This window comes from Chaetodon auriga, chromosome 3 (assembly GCF_051107435.1).
Source record: "Chaetodon auriga isolate fChaAug3 chromosome 3, fChaAug3.hap1, whole genome shotgun sequence".
Classification (NCBI taxonomy): Eukaryota; Metazoa; Chordata; class Actinopteri; order Chaetodontiformes; family Chaetodontidae; genus Chaetodon; species Chaetodon auriga.
Genome location: NC_135076.1, coordinates 24,899,345 through 24,917,093, shown reverse-complemented (window position 1 = coordinate 24,917,093; position 17,749 = coordinate 24,899,345). Strand labels below are relative to the sequence as shown.

The 17,749-nt window shown below is 44.5% G+C and overlaps 2 protein-coding genes across 8 annotated transcripts; both read right to left on the bottom strand.

The window, feature by feature from the left end:
- Nucleotides 1–346: 346 nt before the first annotated feature.
- Nucleotides 347–7,233, bottom strand: LOC143318265 (GTP-binding protein REM 2-like). Of its 6 annotated transcripts, none has more exons than XM_076726390.1 (6): nt 7,101–7,233; nt 6,590–6,650; nt 4,906–5,215; nt 4,676–4,749; nt 3,009–3,186; nt 347–1,007 (listed from the first exon to the last, which is right to left on the bottom strand). In XM_076726390.1, the coding sequence occupies exons 2-6, from the start codon at nt 6,641–6,643 to the stop codon at nt 715–717; spliced, it is 909 nt and encodes a 302-aa protein (XP_076582505.1). In that variant the 5' UTR covers nt 6,644–6,650; nt 7,101–7,233; the 3' UTR covers nt 347–714. The 6 variants fall into 6 exon arrangements, with proteins under 6 accessions (XP_076582505.1, XP_076582503.1, XP_076582504.1 ...); XM_076726388.1 differs by having other exon boundaries at nt 6,729–7,191; XM_076726389.1 differs by having other exon boundaries at nt 6,771–7,155.
- Nucleotides 7,234–7,925: 692 nt separating this feature from the next.
- nrl (neural retina leucine zipper) lies at nt 7,926–16,089 on the bottom strand. Of its 2 annotated transcripts, none has more exons than XM_076727311.1 (5): nt 15,909–16,089; nt 12,502–13,323; nt 12,120–12,404; nt 10,754–10,972; nt 7,926–9,673 (listed from the first exon to the last, which is right to left on the bottom strand). In XM_076727311.1, the coding sequence occupies exons 2-5, from the start codon at nt 13,117–13,119 to the stop codon at nt 9,509–9,511; spliced, it is 1,287 nt and encodes a 428-aa protein (XP_076583426.1). In that variant the 5' UTR covers nt 13,120–13,323; nt 15,909–16,089; the 3' UTR covers nt 7,926–9,508. The 2 variants fall into 2 exon arrangements, with proteins under 2 accessions (XP_076583426.1, XP_076583427.1); XM_076727312.1 differs by having other exon boundaries at nt 10,754–10,969.
- Nucleotides 16,090–17,749: the final 1,660 nt, after the last annotated feature.

Genomic DNA, 17,749 nt, shown 5'->3' with positions numbered 1-17,749 from the left:
TGACTACCGTAACGTGGCAACAGTCACTCTATATACAATAATCTGGCTTTCCTTCTCTGCTCCTGCTCTTATTGCCACGCCGAGCCCTCTAAATCCAGATTTTATCTCTTTAATTCCCCTCTCTCCTTGCTGGCATTTCATTATTGCACCGCTCGCCATCCCCATGGATACAGCTGAGAGTAAAGGAACACGACATGAATCATCAGCGAAGTCTGACCCACTGATGAGCTCTGAATGTGTGCGGTCATGACTTTTCCCCGGCTTGGACAGTTGTTCAATGGGATGCTGTTTTCCTCTTCCTCGTGACGAGTCGTTTATGAACAAAAGCACACCTGCAGTGGCTTCATCAGGACCTCAAAAAAAAATGTTTATTTGACTCTCAAAGCTCTGAATGAGGCAGTTACGTATCACTACAATAGTTTATTTACATGTTCTACAACATAGTTTCTCTTCTTCTGTGCTTATGTATAAAATGTCTATATCATCCTATGGATAAACATCACTAACATTGTTGTCTTTCTCCCTGTTTTCCTCTGCTGGATGCACAAGATGACCACTCACAACATTGTCCTGCCATCACTCTGGCACCTTCACACCTCTGCTACTCACATCTTTTCTCTGCATCACTCCCTCCTCCTCTCTCTGTTGGTATACTACATCACTTCCAGCTACCTCTGCTAACAATCTGACCGTTATGCTCCCCGCGGCGCCCCATCACAGCGCCCCCAGGTCGTGGCATGAGCGGGACTTCTGCCTCATGAACTTGCCCACCTCTCGCTCCCGCGGGTACCGCGGCACCAGGCTGGACAGGAAACGTTTGGCGCGGGAGGTGATGCTCTCCCGTTGACCTCCGCCGCTCATGTCCTCCGCACTGGTCCCCGGGGGCCAGGGGGACTGGCCCCTGGCTAGCCGCACGGCGCACTCTAGGAGCTCCGGAGTACGGTGGTCCAGAGAAGCAGAGATCTCCAGGTACAGACAGTTGTAGAGGGCGGCGCTGGACATGGCCTCTGAGGGAGGAGATGGGGAGGAGAGGGCACATGATGAATAAAAGCAGCGGTCACAACCTTTAAAGGCAGCATGAGTAGGATCTGTTGTGGTTTGTAGGCGCAACATTCAAACATGGCCACGGCTCAACACCTCCTCATGGATGCTGCTTACAATCTGGCATCTGGTGCTATGTTTTGATGGAGTCCTGCCCTCAGACCCTGCACGCTGTTATTGTCTGGAGGCTGCCCAAAGGCTGATGCACCAGAAACGTCTGGAACAAGCAAAATGAGAAAATACAGGCAGAGGGCAGGGCCTCTGCAAACACACACACTTGCAATGGGTCACAAGTGATGGTTGAGAGGGATTACTGTTGCATGAGTCACTGTTTTTTAGGAAAATCCTACTCATTCTGCCTTTAGTTTTACATTTTGACAGTGGTGTTACCTGCAGCAAAGCAGTTAGTTTGCCAGGAGGCCATCCTGAATCAGACTGAGGATCTGTTATGTGATATGTGTCTTATTCGGGGTGAGGGCTCCTGGCATAACAACCACATCCACTCCCACACCCCCACAGTCAGTGAGCACGACACACTGCACTAACCCTATGCATATACAGCTGAATCAATACAGAAAAAGACAACAATACTAGATAAAAGATGAATAGATGATAAGCAAATATGTAAATAAATCTGATTAAATGACGTAAAATATAGCCTCCAGTCCACTGCACTCTGAGTTCAGGCTACCACTCATCGGCAGCGAGGCCATATTGTGCATCACGTAGTGTTTGTAGCTGGAGATCTTCCATTCAAAGAAGCACTTAACTCTTAAAAGTAATGTATTGATGCTCTGTGTCTATCAAAAACTCTTGAGGGGATAATATGATGTAGTGCACAAAGACAAGAAGCTGTCAGACACTGTAAACATGTCGGGGGTAGAGATGGATGATAACAGAGCAAAACATGACAACAAGAGACGTGGGGAGTTGTTTGCCTGAAGCAAACTCATTGAGACGATGCTCCATCAGTTGTGTCTCCCAGAACCCCCTGACAAGCTGCAGATATCCCACCGCAGTGTTGCTTAAATGAGGCAAAGACAGGAAACTACTGTGAACTACTGGGCTTCCTCACTGGGTTGAAGTGGACGGGGCTCAGATGAGGTTGTTTCCCAACACGGAAACACAGGCGTCTTCTGGAACATGTGAAAATGGGTTTATGTCGTGGCCACTGTTTAAATTATTTAAACTTCACTTCTGAGAAAATCTCTTTTCCATCATTTTGTCATTGTAGAAGATTCCAAATACTACAATACCCATGAGCCTCAGCTGTCATTGTGATGGAGACGATGCCAGTTAAAGATGAAAAAGTTTCATCGTTGAGTTTGAGAATAAAATGTGAATTCATCCAGAACGGATCCAGAAATCCAAAGTGAATAGACTTAAGATGCATATTGTGTTTTCTGGTATCTTAACACTGTAATCTTTAGTTTCCAGCAGCACACATAACATCATCTTAGCTCTGCGACTGGATGCTTCTTGCTGAAATCCACCTCAGGAGTTGTAGTTAACTCCTCTCCAAAAGTTTTTCTGTACACAGTAATGTACCTTTAAGAACCACAATAACTCCTTCACCACTCTATACTCTTAGTAAACACTGTAAATACTATTGTTGCTTATTTAGTTGTGAATATTTAATACTGTAGAGAAACACAGGCTTAAAACCAAGCTCTTGGCGGCTTTTACGTGGGAAAATACACCCTATCCAGGCTGTGCAACAGCACATCGCTGCACTCACAGCGAAAGCTCTCCTGCTTTAACTGTAACTGTGACTCCCTTCATACTCCCACACTGCGATGAAGCTGAGACGCTGACATTTACATTTTCACAGATTTCACCCTACGTTAGTGTTTACCGACAGAGATAAAGAGCTGAAAATGTCAACACCAAGCGCGAAGATAAGAGCCACAACGGAAGCAAACAGGAGCAGCTGGTGTGGTCAGGATGAAAATGAAGGTCCGGCTTACCCTGAGAGGTGACCTCGCGTGTGCGAACCAGGTCACTCTTATTACCGACGAGGATGATGGGAGTTTGGGGCTGCGTCTCCCTCAGGAGAAGTCGGAGTTGGGCGGTGCGGTGGAAGCTACGCCTGTCAGTCACTGAAAACACCAAGACGCACACCTCACACAGCAGAGCCGACAGGTCCTGAGGGACAAACAGAGGCAGCCAGCATGTTACAACACTGCGGCTGCATTCAAATACACGGCGAGCAAAATGTTAGGACAGAGACTGAGCGCAAATGTTTGACTTTCCATTGCCCTCATAAATATTGTTGTCAAAGCCTCATGTGCAGGACAACAGTGCTGCCTGCAGAACACAATTGAGCGCTCTATCTAAAATCCCCTGTGGTGGTTCAGTGTGAAATTACTACTGTAGAAAAGGCCAAATGCAGTGCACCTTAAATTCTCGCTGACACACACTCATCCTCTCGAAGCAAGAGAGAGATCCCTAAAAATAAAATATCCCTGAGTGAATCCTTCACACTGTAGAGAACTGACTAAATCCCAGCCGGTCTTTAGTTAGAGCTGCCAGGGTCCATTGACTTTTCATTTAATTTTGATTAAGTCCAGAATTGAGCACAGACCAAAGGCAGCTTTTGCACTCTAAGGATAGACACAGACGTAATGCTACAATTATATAAGAAAATGCCATAGAAGGTGACCATTGCAGTGTTTCTCACAACAAATGCTCATTATTCAAAGAGTAACACATAAGAAACCCCCACATCAAAAAACACAGATCTTGTGGTCCGTGTTTTTTCACACATCCACCTAAATCAAAAAACATTAATGTAGTCATTTGGCACATCTGTTCTGTGGGCAGCCCTCTCTCTCACACACTCTCTCTCACACACACACACACATGCACACACACACACACACACAGATGCCTCCGAACTGCACTCGAGGGAAAAGAGGAAAAAGTGTGCAAAACAACCTGATAATGAGCTTTCCTCGGCCAAGCAGATGCAGCAGATTTATTGTCCTCTTTTGGCCGCAGTGTTTTTCTGAGCTTGGCATCAATTTCTGCTACAGTGCTGTCAACTACAGTAAACAATGCAACATCTTCCAGATAAGCAATAAGAACATGTCTGAAATATGCTACATATGCAGCAAGCATCTGTTTAGGCACTGTATTTCTTTTCATTCTCTTTTTCGTTTACCTTTTTGATCTTTAAATGAGCCCATTTGACAATGCATTTTCCATTTAATCTCATTTCTTATGCTACATGCTAGTTCTACTACTAACCTGTACCCTACCTTTCTGCACCTCGCATGCTGGGATACACTCCAATTTATGTTTGTATGTGTAATATATTGATGGACGCTCAGATTTCTGCACTTGTAATGCAGGAACTATTTAATTTATCTCCCGATAAAGCACACTATCATCACATGCAGCAGACAAAGAGCTTCAACTACAGAGTAGAATTAGGCTGTAGGAAAAGTACATTAAGAATCAAAACTTTGAGCTTCTTCTTAAAAGGATTTGGCAGCCCTCAGGCCTTCTCACAAGACCAGATGTATATAGACACCACAGTGCACACTGTATACAGCTACAGAGATAGCTGAGTGGCCTAATGAGGGAGCAGAGAGAAGGGAGTGAGGGAACGGGGAAGTGCTGTTTGGCTCACCTGTCTCCAGTTGTCATAGATAATGATGGTGCTCTCCTCGTCATCCACAGTGACTGTGCGCACATAACCCTCCCCTAAGGACAGAGAGAGCAGCAGTTAGGTCTCAGATGGGAGATGGGTGCTGTGATGTATTTACCTGCTGTTCTCTGTGAAAGCAACCGCACCACAGGCAGCCACTCCACTTCATTACACTGCTCTGCATTCGTCCTGTCAAACACACTGCTTTGTACCTTCAGAGTCCACAGACGCGGTCCTGTCCATGTCCCCAGCCAGGGCGATGGCCAGAGACGACTTTCCCACGCCGTTCTGCCCCAGCAGGGCGATTCTTAAAGGCCCATCCGGCCTGCCCTCCACAGACACGGTCAGGATGTCGTCCAAGGCTGGGCTGAAGCTGATCGGTGAAGCAGAAGGTCCAGCCGCACCTGATGTCCAATCAGCGTCATCATGGACAGCTTCTTCACGTCTGAGCTGGTGCTTAATTGGCAGAGGAGTGCTTCCTCTGCGAACAGTCGGGGTGCTGGACAGAGTCATACTGTCACACTGCAGGAAAGAGGGACATGGAGGGACGCTCTCTTCGTTTTCTAACATTTAAGGCGAGTCTGTAATCAAACATGGTGTTTCTTATATAACCTAAAAACAGACCTGACTTGCATGATGGCGTGATACTCCATATATAGTATTGCTATTGCACCTCCACAAAGTCAGGGGACTTGCAAGAGACTGAATAGACAAAAAATAGCCTGCTTTTCTGTCCCTCGTATGACTGAAGCCTCAAAAACACTGGATCTTAAAATACAACTGAATAGCGTCTTCCTTCCCATCCGTCAAACGTCACGCCCACAGTTTAGGCTATAGCACAGATTTTCTGTCAAATATTTGAAGCCTCAAGGCAAATCCAAAATAAGTCTTGATGACATCATCAGGGTCATTTTCAAATTCAATTAAATCCTCCACAGACACAGAGGAGACGCACACAACTTTCTTTCCCACAGGATGAGTAGTATTCCTCTGGATGAGTAAACTGACATTTGTGTGTACTATCACTGGAGTGCCACTTTAAACCTACTATAACCCATTTTTCGGCTGCTCGGGGGCGGCGGAAGCAAGCTGTAAACACAGCACTGACATATTTTTACCTTTTGAACCCAATGTTAGCAAACAGTTTGCTATATACACAGACATGGAGCTACATTAGCATTCAATTGGAGCTGTGTTTGTGTCCTCTAGATGAACTTAAGTCCAACATGGACTGTCCTTTTAGCTTTGTTTTGGTCTCCACCCACCCCTGATGAAAATATGTGGCTCTTTAAATGCTAAATGATGCACCAGCAAATGCAAATCCCCAACTTTGCCTGCTGTTTAGTGCTGAGTAGCAAATATACAGTGGGGTTTTGGAGCTTTTTGCTGGAAACAGCTGCCGACTGCGGCAATGAGAGCAGAGTGAACCAAAACAGTTAAGTTGCAGGTCTGGAAACAAAAAACAGCTACAAGAAGCAGAGCAATGAGAGGAACTACGAAGTCACGGGGTGACTCTCCGTGGAATATGAGGACACCTCACACTTTGATAAACTGCTATGAGAACAATACTGACTAACACTGTTTTAATGACGCTCAAGAAGCAAAAATTATCCGAAATTAGCCAAAAGTTGGATCAAACAATTTAATGATTAAAACGAGAATGACTGGAATGCAGGACACCCCCTCTCTGCACCACCACCTACCTAAAACACACACACACACACACACACACACACACACACACACACACACACACACATGCAGCTCGCCAACACCCCCTCCAGAACATCACACATCATCAACATCCCACCACCTTGCCCTAAACCTGATTGGCTGATTAAATACCTGGCTATTGGAGCCGTTTGCCCCGAGCTCGCGCGGCCCCGTGCATCCTACCTTGGTCGCTTTCTCCTCGTTGTTGAGCCTGTCTTCGGGCACATCTGTCGGCATCTGCAAACTGAAATCAAGCGATCGGGAATAAGGACTCCACAAGACACAGAACACCCTCCTCCCCCGCTCCTCACCCCCGACTCACTTTATGAACTCCATGCCCAAGCAGCACGGAATGAGCTCTCACCTGTCACGCGGCTCTCGGCAACTACAAAGTAAGCACGGTCTCTCTCTCTCTCTCTCTCTCTCTCTCTCTCTCTCTCTCTCTCTTTCTCTCTCTCTCAGTTATGCCTCCCCCCTCTCTCTCTCTCTCTCTCTCCCTCTCCCTCTCTCTCTCTCTCTCTCTCTCTCTCTCTCTCTCTCTCGCTCCTGTCTCTCCGTCTCCTCAGGTTAGGGCCCTGGTCCAGCTCTGCAGTCATCACCGTCATTCATCACCGCTCCCCAAAACTATGACTCACTGACTTGACACGCAAAGATCTGGACTCTGTGCAGAGGTGAGAGGAAAGCGGGCACTCACGCGCTGGAGGAGTTGGCTGCAGGTGCATGCAGAGCAGCAACGAAAGTGGAGCGGCGATGCAGGAAGTCAGTACGCTGGAGGGATGCTCTGTGTCACGAAGCTCCCATTGACCTCTGGAAGACGCAGGCGATATGGAGAGCGGCCGCTAGGGGGCAGCATAAAACAAGTCTTCCCCTCACTAATTGGTTTTGTTTGTGTGAGCGCTTGTGTGTGTGTGTGTGTCCTTGGGGGATATATGTTTCAAATGTGTCATTTGGGTATTCCTATGGTAGAAAGAGGCATGACAACCTTCCTACCTGCCTACAGGTCTGCAGGCTCTCCCCTCTTTCCCTTGTGTGTCGCTGAAGACACGCCTGACTCATTTGCATTTTATTACATCAAGTCATTTGCAGTCTCTGATCCAAGGAGTGTATTTGGACATGTTTTCTGTCAAAATGTGAGTGTGGCCATGAGCGGTGGTGTGTCCCTCCCACACAAAGCCACAATAGACTCCGGCAGTGAGCAGCCAGGGCGCTATTATAGCCCTAATCCTGCTCCTATTATACAGGCCAGAGAGAGAGCGAGAGACACAGAGGGGGAGGTAGAGCTGAAGATGAGGTCATCCCAAACAGTGCACACCCAGGGTCACTGCCTCACTATAGAGGGACAGAGATAAAGCGAGGGATGGAGCAGGGCATGGGGGCTGCAGGGCGAGCTGCAGAGGAAAGGCCTGTGGAAGACTGAACGAGGGAGATGCTCAGATAGGTGAATGGAAAAGAGATGAGGGGAAAACCTGTTTGCAAGGTGCACAAAAAAAAACAAAAAAACACCACAGCATGACAGGGATGGTAAAGTACTTTGTTTATTTCATATGCATATGAAACCACACTACAACAGGAGCAGGGAACCATGATAATGGCCCTAATTTTTGTAATAATGTTAATTCTAATCACAATTGGATAAAATAATTAACTGTAGGAAAGTAAAAATACACGCTAATGGAATAAAACCAGTAAGGTAAAATAATTAGAATCAGTACATAAATAAACAATAAATACTGAATAAATAAGTGAATAAATAAAAGAACAATTTATTTAACCTACACCCAAACAAAATAAATAGCTCTAATGCATGAACCCTGGCAATGATTTCATGGGACAGTTAAGAAGTTGTCTCCACGAAGAGATTTTTTTGCATTTTTTTTTTTTTTTTTATCCCTGCACCGTTAATTTTCTGTTGCATCTGTAGCCCACAGTGCCTGAGCCCACAGTGACCAGCTCTGTGGTGCCGCATGTTGCATACATTTGGTGATCGTCCCTGTTACAGAGGTGTTCAATCCGCCCAAAAATAGCTTCTCTAGTCTGGAGAACTGGAAACAACCACACAAATCATGCCACACTCTTTTTCGCCTGCTGCGATGGGTTTCTCTTTCTCTTTCACCGTATGCAGTCGCTTTAATTAAGCACACCACCAGCTCCACTTCTCTGTATGTAAAAACCCATTTCTGAGAGCAAACAGCAAGTCTTTCCTGTCGCTGTAAATGGCTGAAAGTCGCCATTTTCCGACTAGCAAAAGGTAGATTTCTTTGCTAAAACACAAGAGCAGTATCCCCACTATTCATTTAGCACAATCACTGGAAGATTCCCATGAAAGGTATCCTTGTACATTCTTTAATCTATGATTATTCATCTTACAAAGAATAACAAGTCTTGGTGAGCTTAAACACTTTGGTAGGCAACTGTGAAATATTAGCTGGCAAATACAACTGCATGCCGTGGATACTTTATCCAAGCCCATACCACTCCACATCCAGCACCACTGCACTACTCAGACCTCTGCAGCTTTAGCAGCTTATTATAAAAAAAACACAACTACAGTTCGAGCCTCAACCACCCATTTGGAGAGTACATTGCACCTATATAATATTGCATAGATAATATGCTAAGCAGTGTAAGGGACTATTGATAAGGTTTAATGCAAGATAAAGCTTTTTTTTCATCTGTTTTCATAGTCTTGATTGTCCACTGTTGCACTGATATCACAAGCAAAAGACCTTAAAGAGCTCTCAGCTGGTTTTTGTGCAGCTATCATTCACAGTGAAGTTAAAATGAAGTCCATGAAGCAGCCTAGAGTTGAGTCTAACAGTCAATTCCCCTTTAATTATTCAAGGGTGGGTTTCACAGTTGTATAGCCCCCAATACTGCCTGTCAATGTCTCTCTTTCACTTTCTCCCTCTCACACAGACACACACGCGCACACATATGCACACACACACACACACACACACACACACACACACACACACACACATACACATCCTTGTTTTCTTCCCAAAGTCTGATTACTCATCACTGACTGCTCCATGTTGGCTGGTCTTGTTACTCATTCCTGTATTTTCTTCCTCTTCTTCCTCTCCCTGTGGGTTCAACTCAGAGGAAGTAGTCAGGGGGCGGGGAAGGTGGGTTGCTGGTGCGGGTCGGTGGGGCATCGCCACCGCCGATGCCGTGGTTCGTGCTGAGGAGCTTCTCGTAGCGAGCCTTGTAGGCGTCTCTCTCCCTCAGCACTCGAGTCAGCTCACACTGTAGCTGTTCCAACTGAGGAGGGAAGGAAAACAGTTAACATTTGTTTGTGCTTTTGATGAGCAACTGTGCAGTGAACAGTGCAGAGATGTTCACTTGTTATCGTCCGTACCATAAACTGTCAGGAATGTCAGAAGGCCAGAATTTTCAAGATTAAATCTGATATCAGGTTTAGGATTAAGTTTGAGCTCAGGCTTGGATGCACATATGCTGAGAAAGGGAATATCAAGCCAAGACACAAATGCAAGGATGTGGGTGTTTGTGTGTATGTTTGCTTGTTTTTCTATATTTGTGGGGTCCAAGGGCCGAAAATTTTGTGAGGACCACAATGCTAGACCCCGTAACACAAATCATTAAATTTTAGGGTGAAATGTTAGGGTATACAGGAAATGACATGAATGTAAGTCAATGTAACGTCTGCTTGTTACATAGTGAGCAGTGACTGGTTTTTAACCAACAGAGTGAGGACATTTTTGGAAAGTGAGGACATCCTCACTACTTCAAACAGCTGTTTGAAGGTTAACACTTGGTTTTAATAATAATAATGATGATAAACTTTATTTGCATAGCACCTTTCATACAGGAATTGTAGCTCAAAGTGCTTTACAAGAAAGCAATCACGTGCACCGAGTGGGTGTTTCTACATAAAACAAGGACAGAACGAATGAAAGGATTAAAGGTTAAGGTCAGGCAAAGGGGCTCGAGAATGCATTATTTCAATCAGGGTCCTCACAAGGATGCAAGTAGTGCAAATATGTGTCTGTGCATGTGTGTGTGTGTGTGTGTGTGTGTGTGTGTGAACATGTCTGTGTGTATATGGGCATGTATTACACATGTTGTGGGGACGTTAAGCTGTTTCTACATTCTGGGGACTCGCGTTCCTTATGGGGACAAAATGCAAGTCCCCAGAATGTAAATCATAAAATTTTAGCATGAAAATTTGGGTGAAGGTTCGGATGAGGTCAGATTTAGGTTAAGGTTAGCGTTAGGCTTAGGCAAGTAGTGGTTATGGCTCTGGTTAGGGTAAGTCTCCAGGACATTAATGTAAGTCTATGTAATGTCCTAATAAGTGATGGAAACACTGTGTGTGTGTACCTGTTGTGTGAGCACATGTTTCTCTGACTCCAGAGCGTGGCGGTGCTGTAAGCGCTTGTAGCGGCAGGACTGCGCGTAGCCGCGGTTCTTTAGCGTGCGGCGTTTCTGCTTCAAGCGCACCACCTCATCCTTACTCACTCCTCGCAGGTGTCGGTTGAGCTCCCGCACCGACAGGCTCACCAGCTGCTCATCAGAGAAGCGCTCGTTCACCCCGCACTGCTGAGCAGACGGAGAAAACACACACAGAGAGAATATGCTGCTGCTCAATGTTAATTGGCAACGAGACACATGCTGGAAATGTGTTTCCAGTCAGATGGGTGTGAAGTGGGTTTACCCGAGATTCACACTTCAAATATATAGACCTCACTGTGATATGAGTAGAGGACATGTGATGTGTTATACCGGGTGTTTGTTTGTCAGGGGGCACATTTCGGCACCACATGTCCATAATCTGTCATGTAATCTGACTAAGTGTGGGTGACAGTTATCAGGATTACGCACAGCAATAATAGCAGATATTATCATAAGCTCACACTGTGCTCCATATAGAGATCCACCCAGACATCTTGATTGACCAGAACACAGCTAACCAAAGTTTATTTGCCAATTAAAATCACATTCACAAAACAGCAACCGAGACTCAGTTTTATTAAGATGAAACTGATTTCTCCTCCAAGCACATTTGGCCATTTAAAGTGGCACAAGTGGTATTTAAGTACATGAACATTTAAGACATAGTTTATCACACCCATTAATGTAATTGGAAGCAGATAGTGTTAATCAGTATATTTGTCAACAAGTATCCACAAGTGGAGCCTGGAAACTGGTATTAACGGATAATGGCAGTGTAGCAAAACACAGTTGTAATAATATAAAATATGTCTTCATAGGATAAATGATAGTTGCTGACAAATGCATGTGCATTATATAATAAATCTACATCAATGTGAATAGTGTGTTATAAGCCATGTATTAAATGTTCATAGTGCTTATAAATGCTAAATGTAGCTAAATTTTTGCAGACAAGCAGGTTTTTTTCATGGCAAATCAAGACTCTGCAACCTTAAAGACAAAGCTTGAGCTTCACTTATTGTTGTCATGGAGAGAGTGATCCTTAAAGTGACACCTGAGATACACACACACACATTAATTACCATGTTCTAATGTCCTAATCCTAATCCTTCACTGTACGATCCCTCTGTCTTTCCGCTCAGCCCTCTAATGCGACAAGTGTCACTCTTCTTACTTCATTCTTCCACTTCCAAAGAGCTCCCATGTGTAATGGATGAACACTTCCTGTTGAGCATCATTATCATTGTCGGTGTATCTCAGACAATCTGGATCGTGTGAGTGATGCCCTGTGTACCTGATTAATCTGAGGGTGGTGGTGATGGTGATGGCTGCCATGCATGGGGTGATGTGGGTGGTGCTGGTGATGGTGATGCTGGTGATGAAGGCGGCCCTGCGGGCTGAGGGGTTGAGGGTAGGGAGCCGAGGTGGGGGCGGTGTTGGGGAGCGAGGGGGGTGCTGATGAGAGGAAGACAAGCGGGCGATGGCACATATCTGTCCCTTTGCCGCAGGAGATGTCACCTCCGCTGTCACTGCTGGAGTCTCCCAGGTTGCTGCTCGAGCTCTGAGAAAGACCTGGAAACTGATGATGAAGAAGACGATGATGAAGAGGCAATGTGGAGGAGAAGATAAAAGTCGGTTCTTGCCAGAATCATCATGTAAAAATAGGAGATTGTTACCTGTGAGCTGACAGCTGCAGCAGCTGAGTTCAGTAAAGCCTCCACAGCATCCTCACAGCCCAGAAAGCCGTTGACCGGCCCCCTTTCTCTGTCTCCTCGCTCCGGCACTCCTCCCAAGGCTCCCAGCAAAGTGGCGGGCCCCGTCACCTCACCTCCAAACTGCTGCTGCAGCGCCGCCAGCCAGATCAGGTCCTCCAGGGAGGCTGGAGTGGGACCCTGAGGCCCGCCGTGGGCTGGGCTGCCCTCCACGTTCCCCTGAGAGCCGGAGCTGATGCCAGAGGTGAAGCTGTTGGAGATGGAGAGGGGGAAGGAGATGGAGGAGGATGACGAAGAGAGTGAGGAAGAGCCCGAAGGTGGCGGGTGGGCGTCGCTGAGCGTCGGCGAGGGTGGCAGTGAGTTATAAGGGCTGGAGCTCAGACTGGAGTCCTGCGGAGGGTGGCTGGTGTACGGAGAGCTGGAAGGGTCGTGGGGGAGGCCAGATTTGGGATATGAACACGGAGGAGGGAGTGGAGGAGTGTCAGGTTTCACCTCGAACTTGAGGAGATCAAAGTCATTTAGGTACTCCATGGCCAGAGGGCTGGGGGGGAGCGAGGGCATGGGGAGGGAAGGAGAGGACATGGTGTCTGCTGCTGCTGCTGCTGCTGCTGCTGGTGGAGTTTCAACAGGGATTTTCCGTGTGTCAGGATTGTTGGAAAGTCCACTCTTCTGCCTCAGTGCAGCTCATAGACAGCAGCGGCGGTGATGTCAGGAAGTCAACTGGTTGGGGAGTTTCCTCTGAGAGAAACTGTTCGTCCCTGTGTCCCTGTCTCTGTTTGTCTTGTCCTGAAAGGACGATGGAATGGAAACAAAGGGTTTGGGATACAGGGAGAAGAGAAACAAGTTTATCAGGTATAAATCTGTAAAAAATTAAGCACCCCACTACACTGATATAGCATAAAATTGTCAGACAGTCAATCCATAGTTTAACAATAGTGTCAGAATCAACGCAAAAGAACCAGAGATGTCTTTTTCTTTTAAAATTTCATCCGTTCTTCTTCCTTGTAAACGCCTGCGCCTACATTACCCACAATACAACTCAACTGCTTATGGTTCAGTGTGAGATTCGCGTGTGTTGTGCTAGTAGCGGCTAATGTAGCCTCGAGTCGCTAGAGACAAGGACTGGGCCAAAGAGATCGAGCGAGCTCACGTCTGTCTGACTCTACAGCGCCAGGTTTTTGTCATTTTCAAACATGTAGTCTTCAACTGACGCTGACTCAAGTGACATCACTTGAGGTAATTTATGGGACCTCAGAGAGCTCCCTCTGGAGACACAAAAAGCTTTATTTAGCTTTTTTACTCCTTAGCACCGTGCTAAGGAGTGAAAAAGCTAAATAAAGCTTTTTATGTGATGTGAAAATTAGGGGAGCTCCACTTTAATAATTCACTAATGCTTTATAGATTGGCCATTAATAGAGCAACTTTCCGGATGCCAGGTTGTGGAAAAATCCTCCTCTAGTGTAATACTTGCTTTGTCCTTTTTAGCCAACTCTTAAATTAGTCAGAAAAAACCCTTTAAATGAACTGTTTGACAACCAAAAGCTATTCATTAACAGCACATCAGCATCAATTCAAAACAGTTAATGTATAAAGTCCGTTTAAAAGAACGTCCTTCTGAATTGAAGAGTTAACTAAATGACAAGGCTTTTTCCAGGTTGTCAAAAGTGCTGGATGAGGTTTTTGACAACCTGGCAACCCTAAAGTTCTGTGACTGATCTATAAAGTAAATGATTTATTAACCATTAATAAAGCCATTCATTACATTTTATAAACATTTTTTAAAACCTTACCAGACATTGGCATTCATTTTTTATTCTAAATATCTGTTTAATACCATCGTACACTTGTGGCAGTGGATAGATTATAATTAAAAAAATCTTCCTTTAGATCAAAATCAGTCTCCAGTTTGTAGACGTCTGAAGAGTTTTGGCTGTGATGTTGCACAAAATGATGATGGTACCATAAGTGCCTTGAAGTTCATTCTGACTTCAGTGCTGAACGTGAAGTTAGACTGTGTGAGCGTGTGTGTCAGGCCTGTTTGTGTGTTATATTAAGACACTAATCTGCAGCACATCCCCCCCTTACACACACGTATACAAATATGAACGCATGCACAGTCACACACACATGCATGTTCACTTGTACGTGCAAAAGTTAGTGACGTGTGCAGACAAAACCACAGCTTCTTGAGTCTCTACACTTTTACAACATGCTTGAAACTTCATATTTGAGCCTAACTTTGGAGACTGAACAGTTTTTTGACATTTCATTAACAAACAATGATCCTCACATTGGCTGTTTGCAGCCAGCAGTGCCAAATCTCATCTGTGAAAGGGAGCATTCTGTATGTGAAACTAATACATTCAAAAATGGGTCTGTTTATCTCAAAAATGCCTCATCTTCTGGCTGCCAAGTGTCGTATTCATCCCCATGTTGAAATGATTGCAGGTTATTGCGCTAATGTAATCACACACACGCACACAATACATATAACATGTAATATTTCTAGAAAGATCTGCCTACTGAACACATAACCGACTGAGGCAAAGAATTCAGAGGGCTTAATCATTTTTGACAGAAAGATCCACAAGTCTCAGAGACCAAATCCAATTATCAACAGGTTCAGACTTTAATCCAGAGCCCAAGACTTTCCAAAATGAATCGAAATACATTTTTATACAGCCAGAGGGGCAAAAAAAAAAAGTTTTAAGTTCTCAGTTTCAACTGAAGCTGATGTTGTCCTTCAATATTATCATTCAAAATGGTAGAACTTTTTCCGTCCAGTCCAGATCAAAAACCTTTGTTTCATATGGAAATATACTTAAACTTCACATGAAATTACCGTTTAATAGCTGAGAGGCTTTTATGTTTTCAAGGTGATAAAGATAAAGTTCATTTCACGATTCCAAACACTCACAGAAGTGAGAAAAGACCAAGTACATCCTCAGACTGTCAATGCAAAGTTCAATATTTAGTGGTAAGTACATCAAAGAAAGCTCTAGGAGAGCAAAGCTATTTCGTCCAACAACTCTAATCACAGGCCTTCACACAGTTATTACTGTTACAATGAACATCTAATTAAAAACCACCTTTGACTAGTGCCTCTGCTGCACAGCTCATTAGTTTTACCCCCCGTGGGTCAAAATGGATTGTAAAAGAAAGCAAGCAGTGACAGGGCTCCATGGAGGCCTCAATCTGGCTGTGGACCAGAGTCACGGCAAAAAGCCAGCCCCAAAAAAGAGCAACACACACACACACACACACACACACACACACACACACACAGGAGAGAAAAAAGTGGAATGGGATCAGAGAAACACACAGGCCCGACACGAGAGACGTGACAGCCAAAGTGAATGAAATGATCTTACCGTCGGTCATAGAGATGAAGGATGGTATGGAGCTCTTTTCAGCATCCCCCCACCACACACACACACACACAAAAATAATCAACTGACTGGTTGACTGACACGTTTGGAGAGAGACACAGAGGAAACAGAGAGTGTGTGTGTGTGCGCATGTGAGTGTGTATAGCACTCTGTCACTGAGTGCCACTGCCCCCTTTCTTTCTCTCCCCTCTGCTGCAAATCCCTGTTTGCAACAATCCCCTCCTCCCTCTCTCTCTCTCTCTCTCTCTCTCTCTCTCTCTCTCTCTCTCTCCACATATCCCTCTCTCGTGGTTCACAGGCATGTTCACACTCTCTGGCAATGTCTCTCTCCCTCTGTTTTCATCTCTCACTGCCTGTCTCTCTCTGTTTCTTCATCTCTTTTGGTTTCCTTGTATCTCACTCCCCCCCCCCCATCATCTTTGTATAAAAGGTAAAAAATACTTCACACTGTCTCACAAACACATCAGACATTTCATCACATGCTAAGTCACATAAACTGTAACACACGTGTGTTGTTCACACACTCCTCTGCTAAACAACGACTCATGGTGTCAACTCAGACTCAGTTTGTCATCAAAAGTAAAATTTGGTCAGTTGTCACTGAGTAAAACAAAGTCTTGACACGTTAGTTGGCACAAGTTGGTCTGTAGACTCTCTACTGCCCCACAGTGGACACTCACTGCTACTGTCCTGAGCCTGACAGCAAGCATGACCACAAATATGCAGCAGAAAGTCTATAACAGGAGATAAACAATACAATTTTAGACAGTGTTAAGGATCATTTAACACATTCATGTAACAGTGGTGGAAAGCAACCAAGTTTATTTACTCAACTGCTGCACTTAAGTACAATTCTGAGGTACTTTACTTGAGTATTTTATGCTACTTTGATCTTTTACTCCTCCACACATCAGAGAGAAATTATATGCTTTTTACTCAGTTTATTCGACAGCTTTGAGGGGAGTGTTTCTGCATAAAATTAATATTTTTAAGTACATTTTGCTAGTAATGCTCCTGCAGGACTTTTTTTTGCATATTAATATTTTGAGACTATATTATTCCTACTTCTACTTCAGAAACAGATCTGAATACTTCTTCTATCACTGCTTTTTCAGTAAAAAAAAAAAAACAGATAGACCATCCAGAGCAGCATCGACGTTCAAACGTCTTTCCAAATCAGATGTAATTTGTAAAGATGCTGACCATGAAACTGGGACTTTGACAGGAATCTGAGGAGGCAGCATTCTGCACGACTGTGGCCAGATTAACCCACTCAGGTCTCCCAAGTGAGATTCTGGGAGCCATTTTTTATTTTTATTCAATTTTCATTATTTATTTAATTACAAATAATATAATGAGTCTCAATCGTTTTTGCCAAGAGCTACAGAAACCAGTTGGCTCCACATTTGTTGTTTGTCAATGTTTTATAATTTGATTAAACACAAATATGATGAAGAGACAAAATCAACTAAAACATCCTAAAGAGATTCAGTAATAATACAGAATCCACCTCAGTGCCCTCCCATCATTTCGACGGCTGCAGCAGTGTGTAGACGGTTTGCTCTTTATCTAATAAACCAATTGACATGAAATGAAGTTTGACCTTTGCTGCACAGAATCAACATATATTCCAATTTCCTGAAGAAAAGATGGTGTTTTGCTGTGGTTTCATTTTAATCTATCTGGGATGTAGTTTAGTCATCTGAATGAATGAATTATTGATTTTATTTTCAAGAGGAATGATTAAAAACTAACTGTCCCTGTAATCAGCGGTCTAAATAACTTTAGTTTTTAACATTGTGGGCAAACAGAGCCGTGCTGCC

Bases quoted from the DNA above. Each gene is read 5' to 3' on its own strand.
- nrl (XM_076727311.1), bottom strand. From the start codon at position 13,119: ATGTCCTCTCCTTCCCTCCCCATGCCCTCGCTCCCCCCCAGCCCTCTG. The intron at 12,405-12,501 runs GTAACAATCTCC...CTTCATCATCAG, and splicing joins CTGCAGCTGTCAGCTCACAG to TTTCCAGGTCTTTCTCAGAG. The intron at 10,973-12,119 runs GTACACAGGGCA...CCGTCTGCTCAG, and splicing joins ACCACCCTCAGATTAATCAG to CAGTGCGGGGTGAACGAGCG.
- LOC143318265 (XM_076726385.1), bottom strand. The intron at 4,750-4,905 runs GTACAAAGCAGT...CTCTGTCCTTAG, and splicing joins CGCGTCTGTGGACTCTGAAG to GGGAGGGTTATGTGCGCACA. The intron at 3,187-4,675 runs GTGAGCCAAACA...TTTGTCCCTCAG, and splicing joins TCTATGACAACTGGAGACAG to GACCTGTCGGCTCTGCTGTG.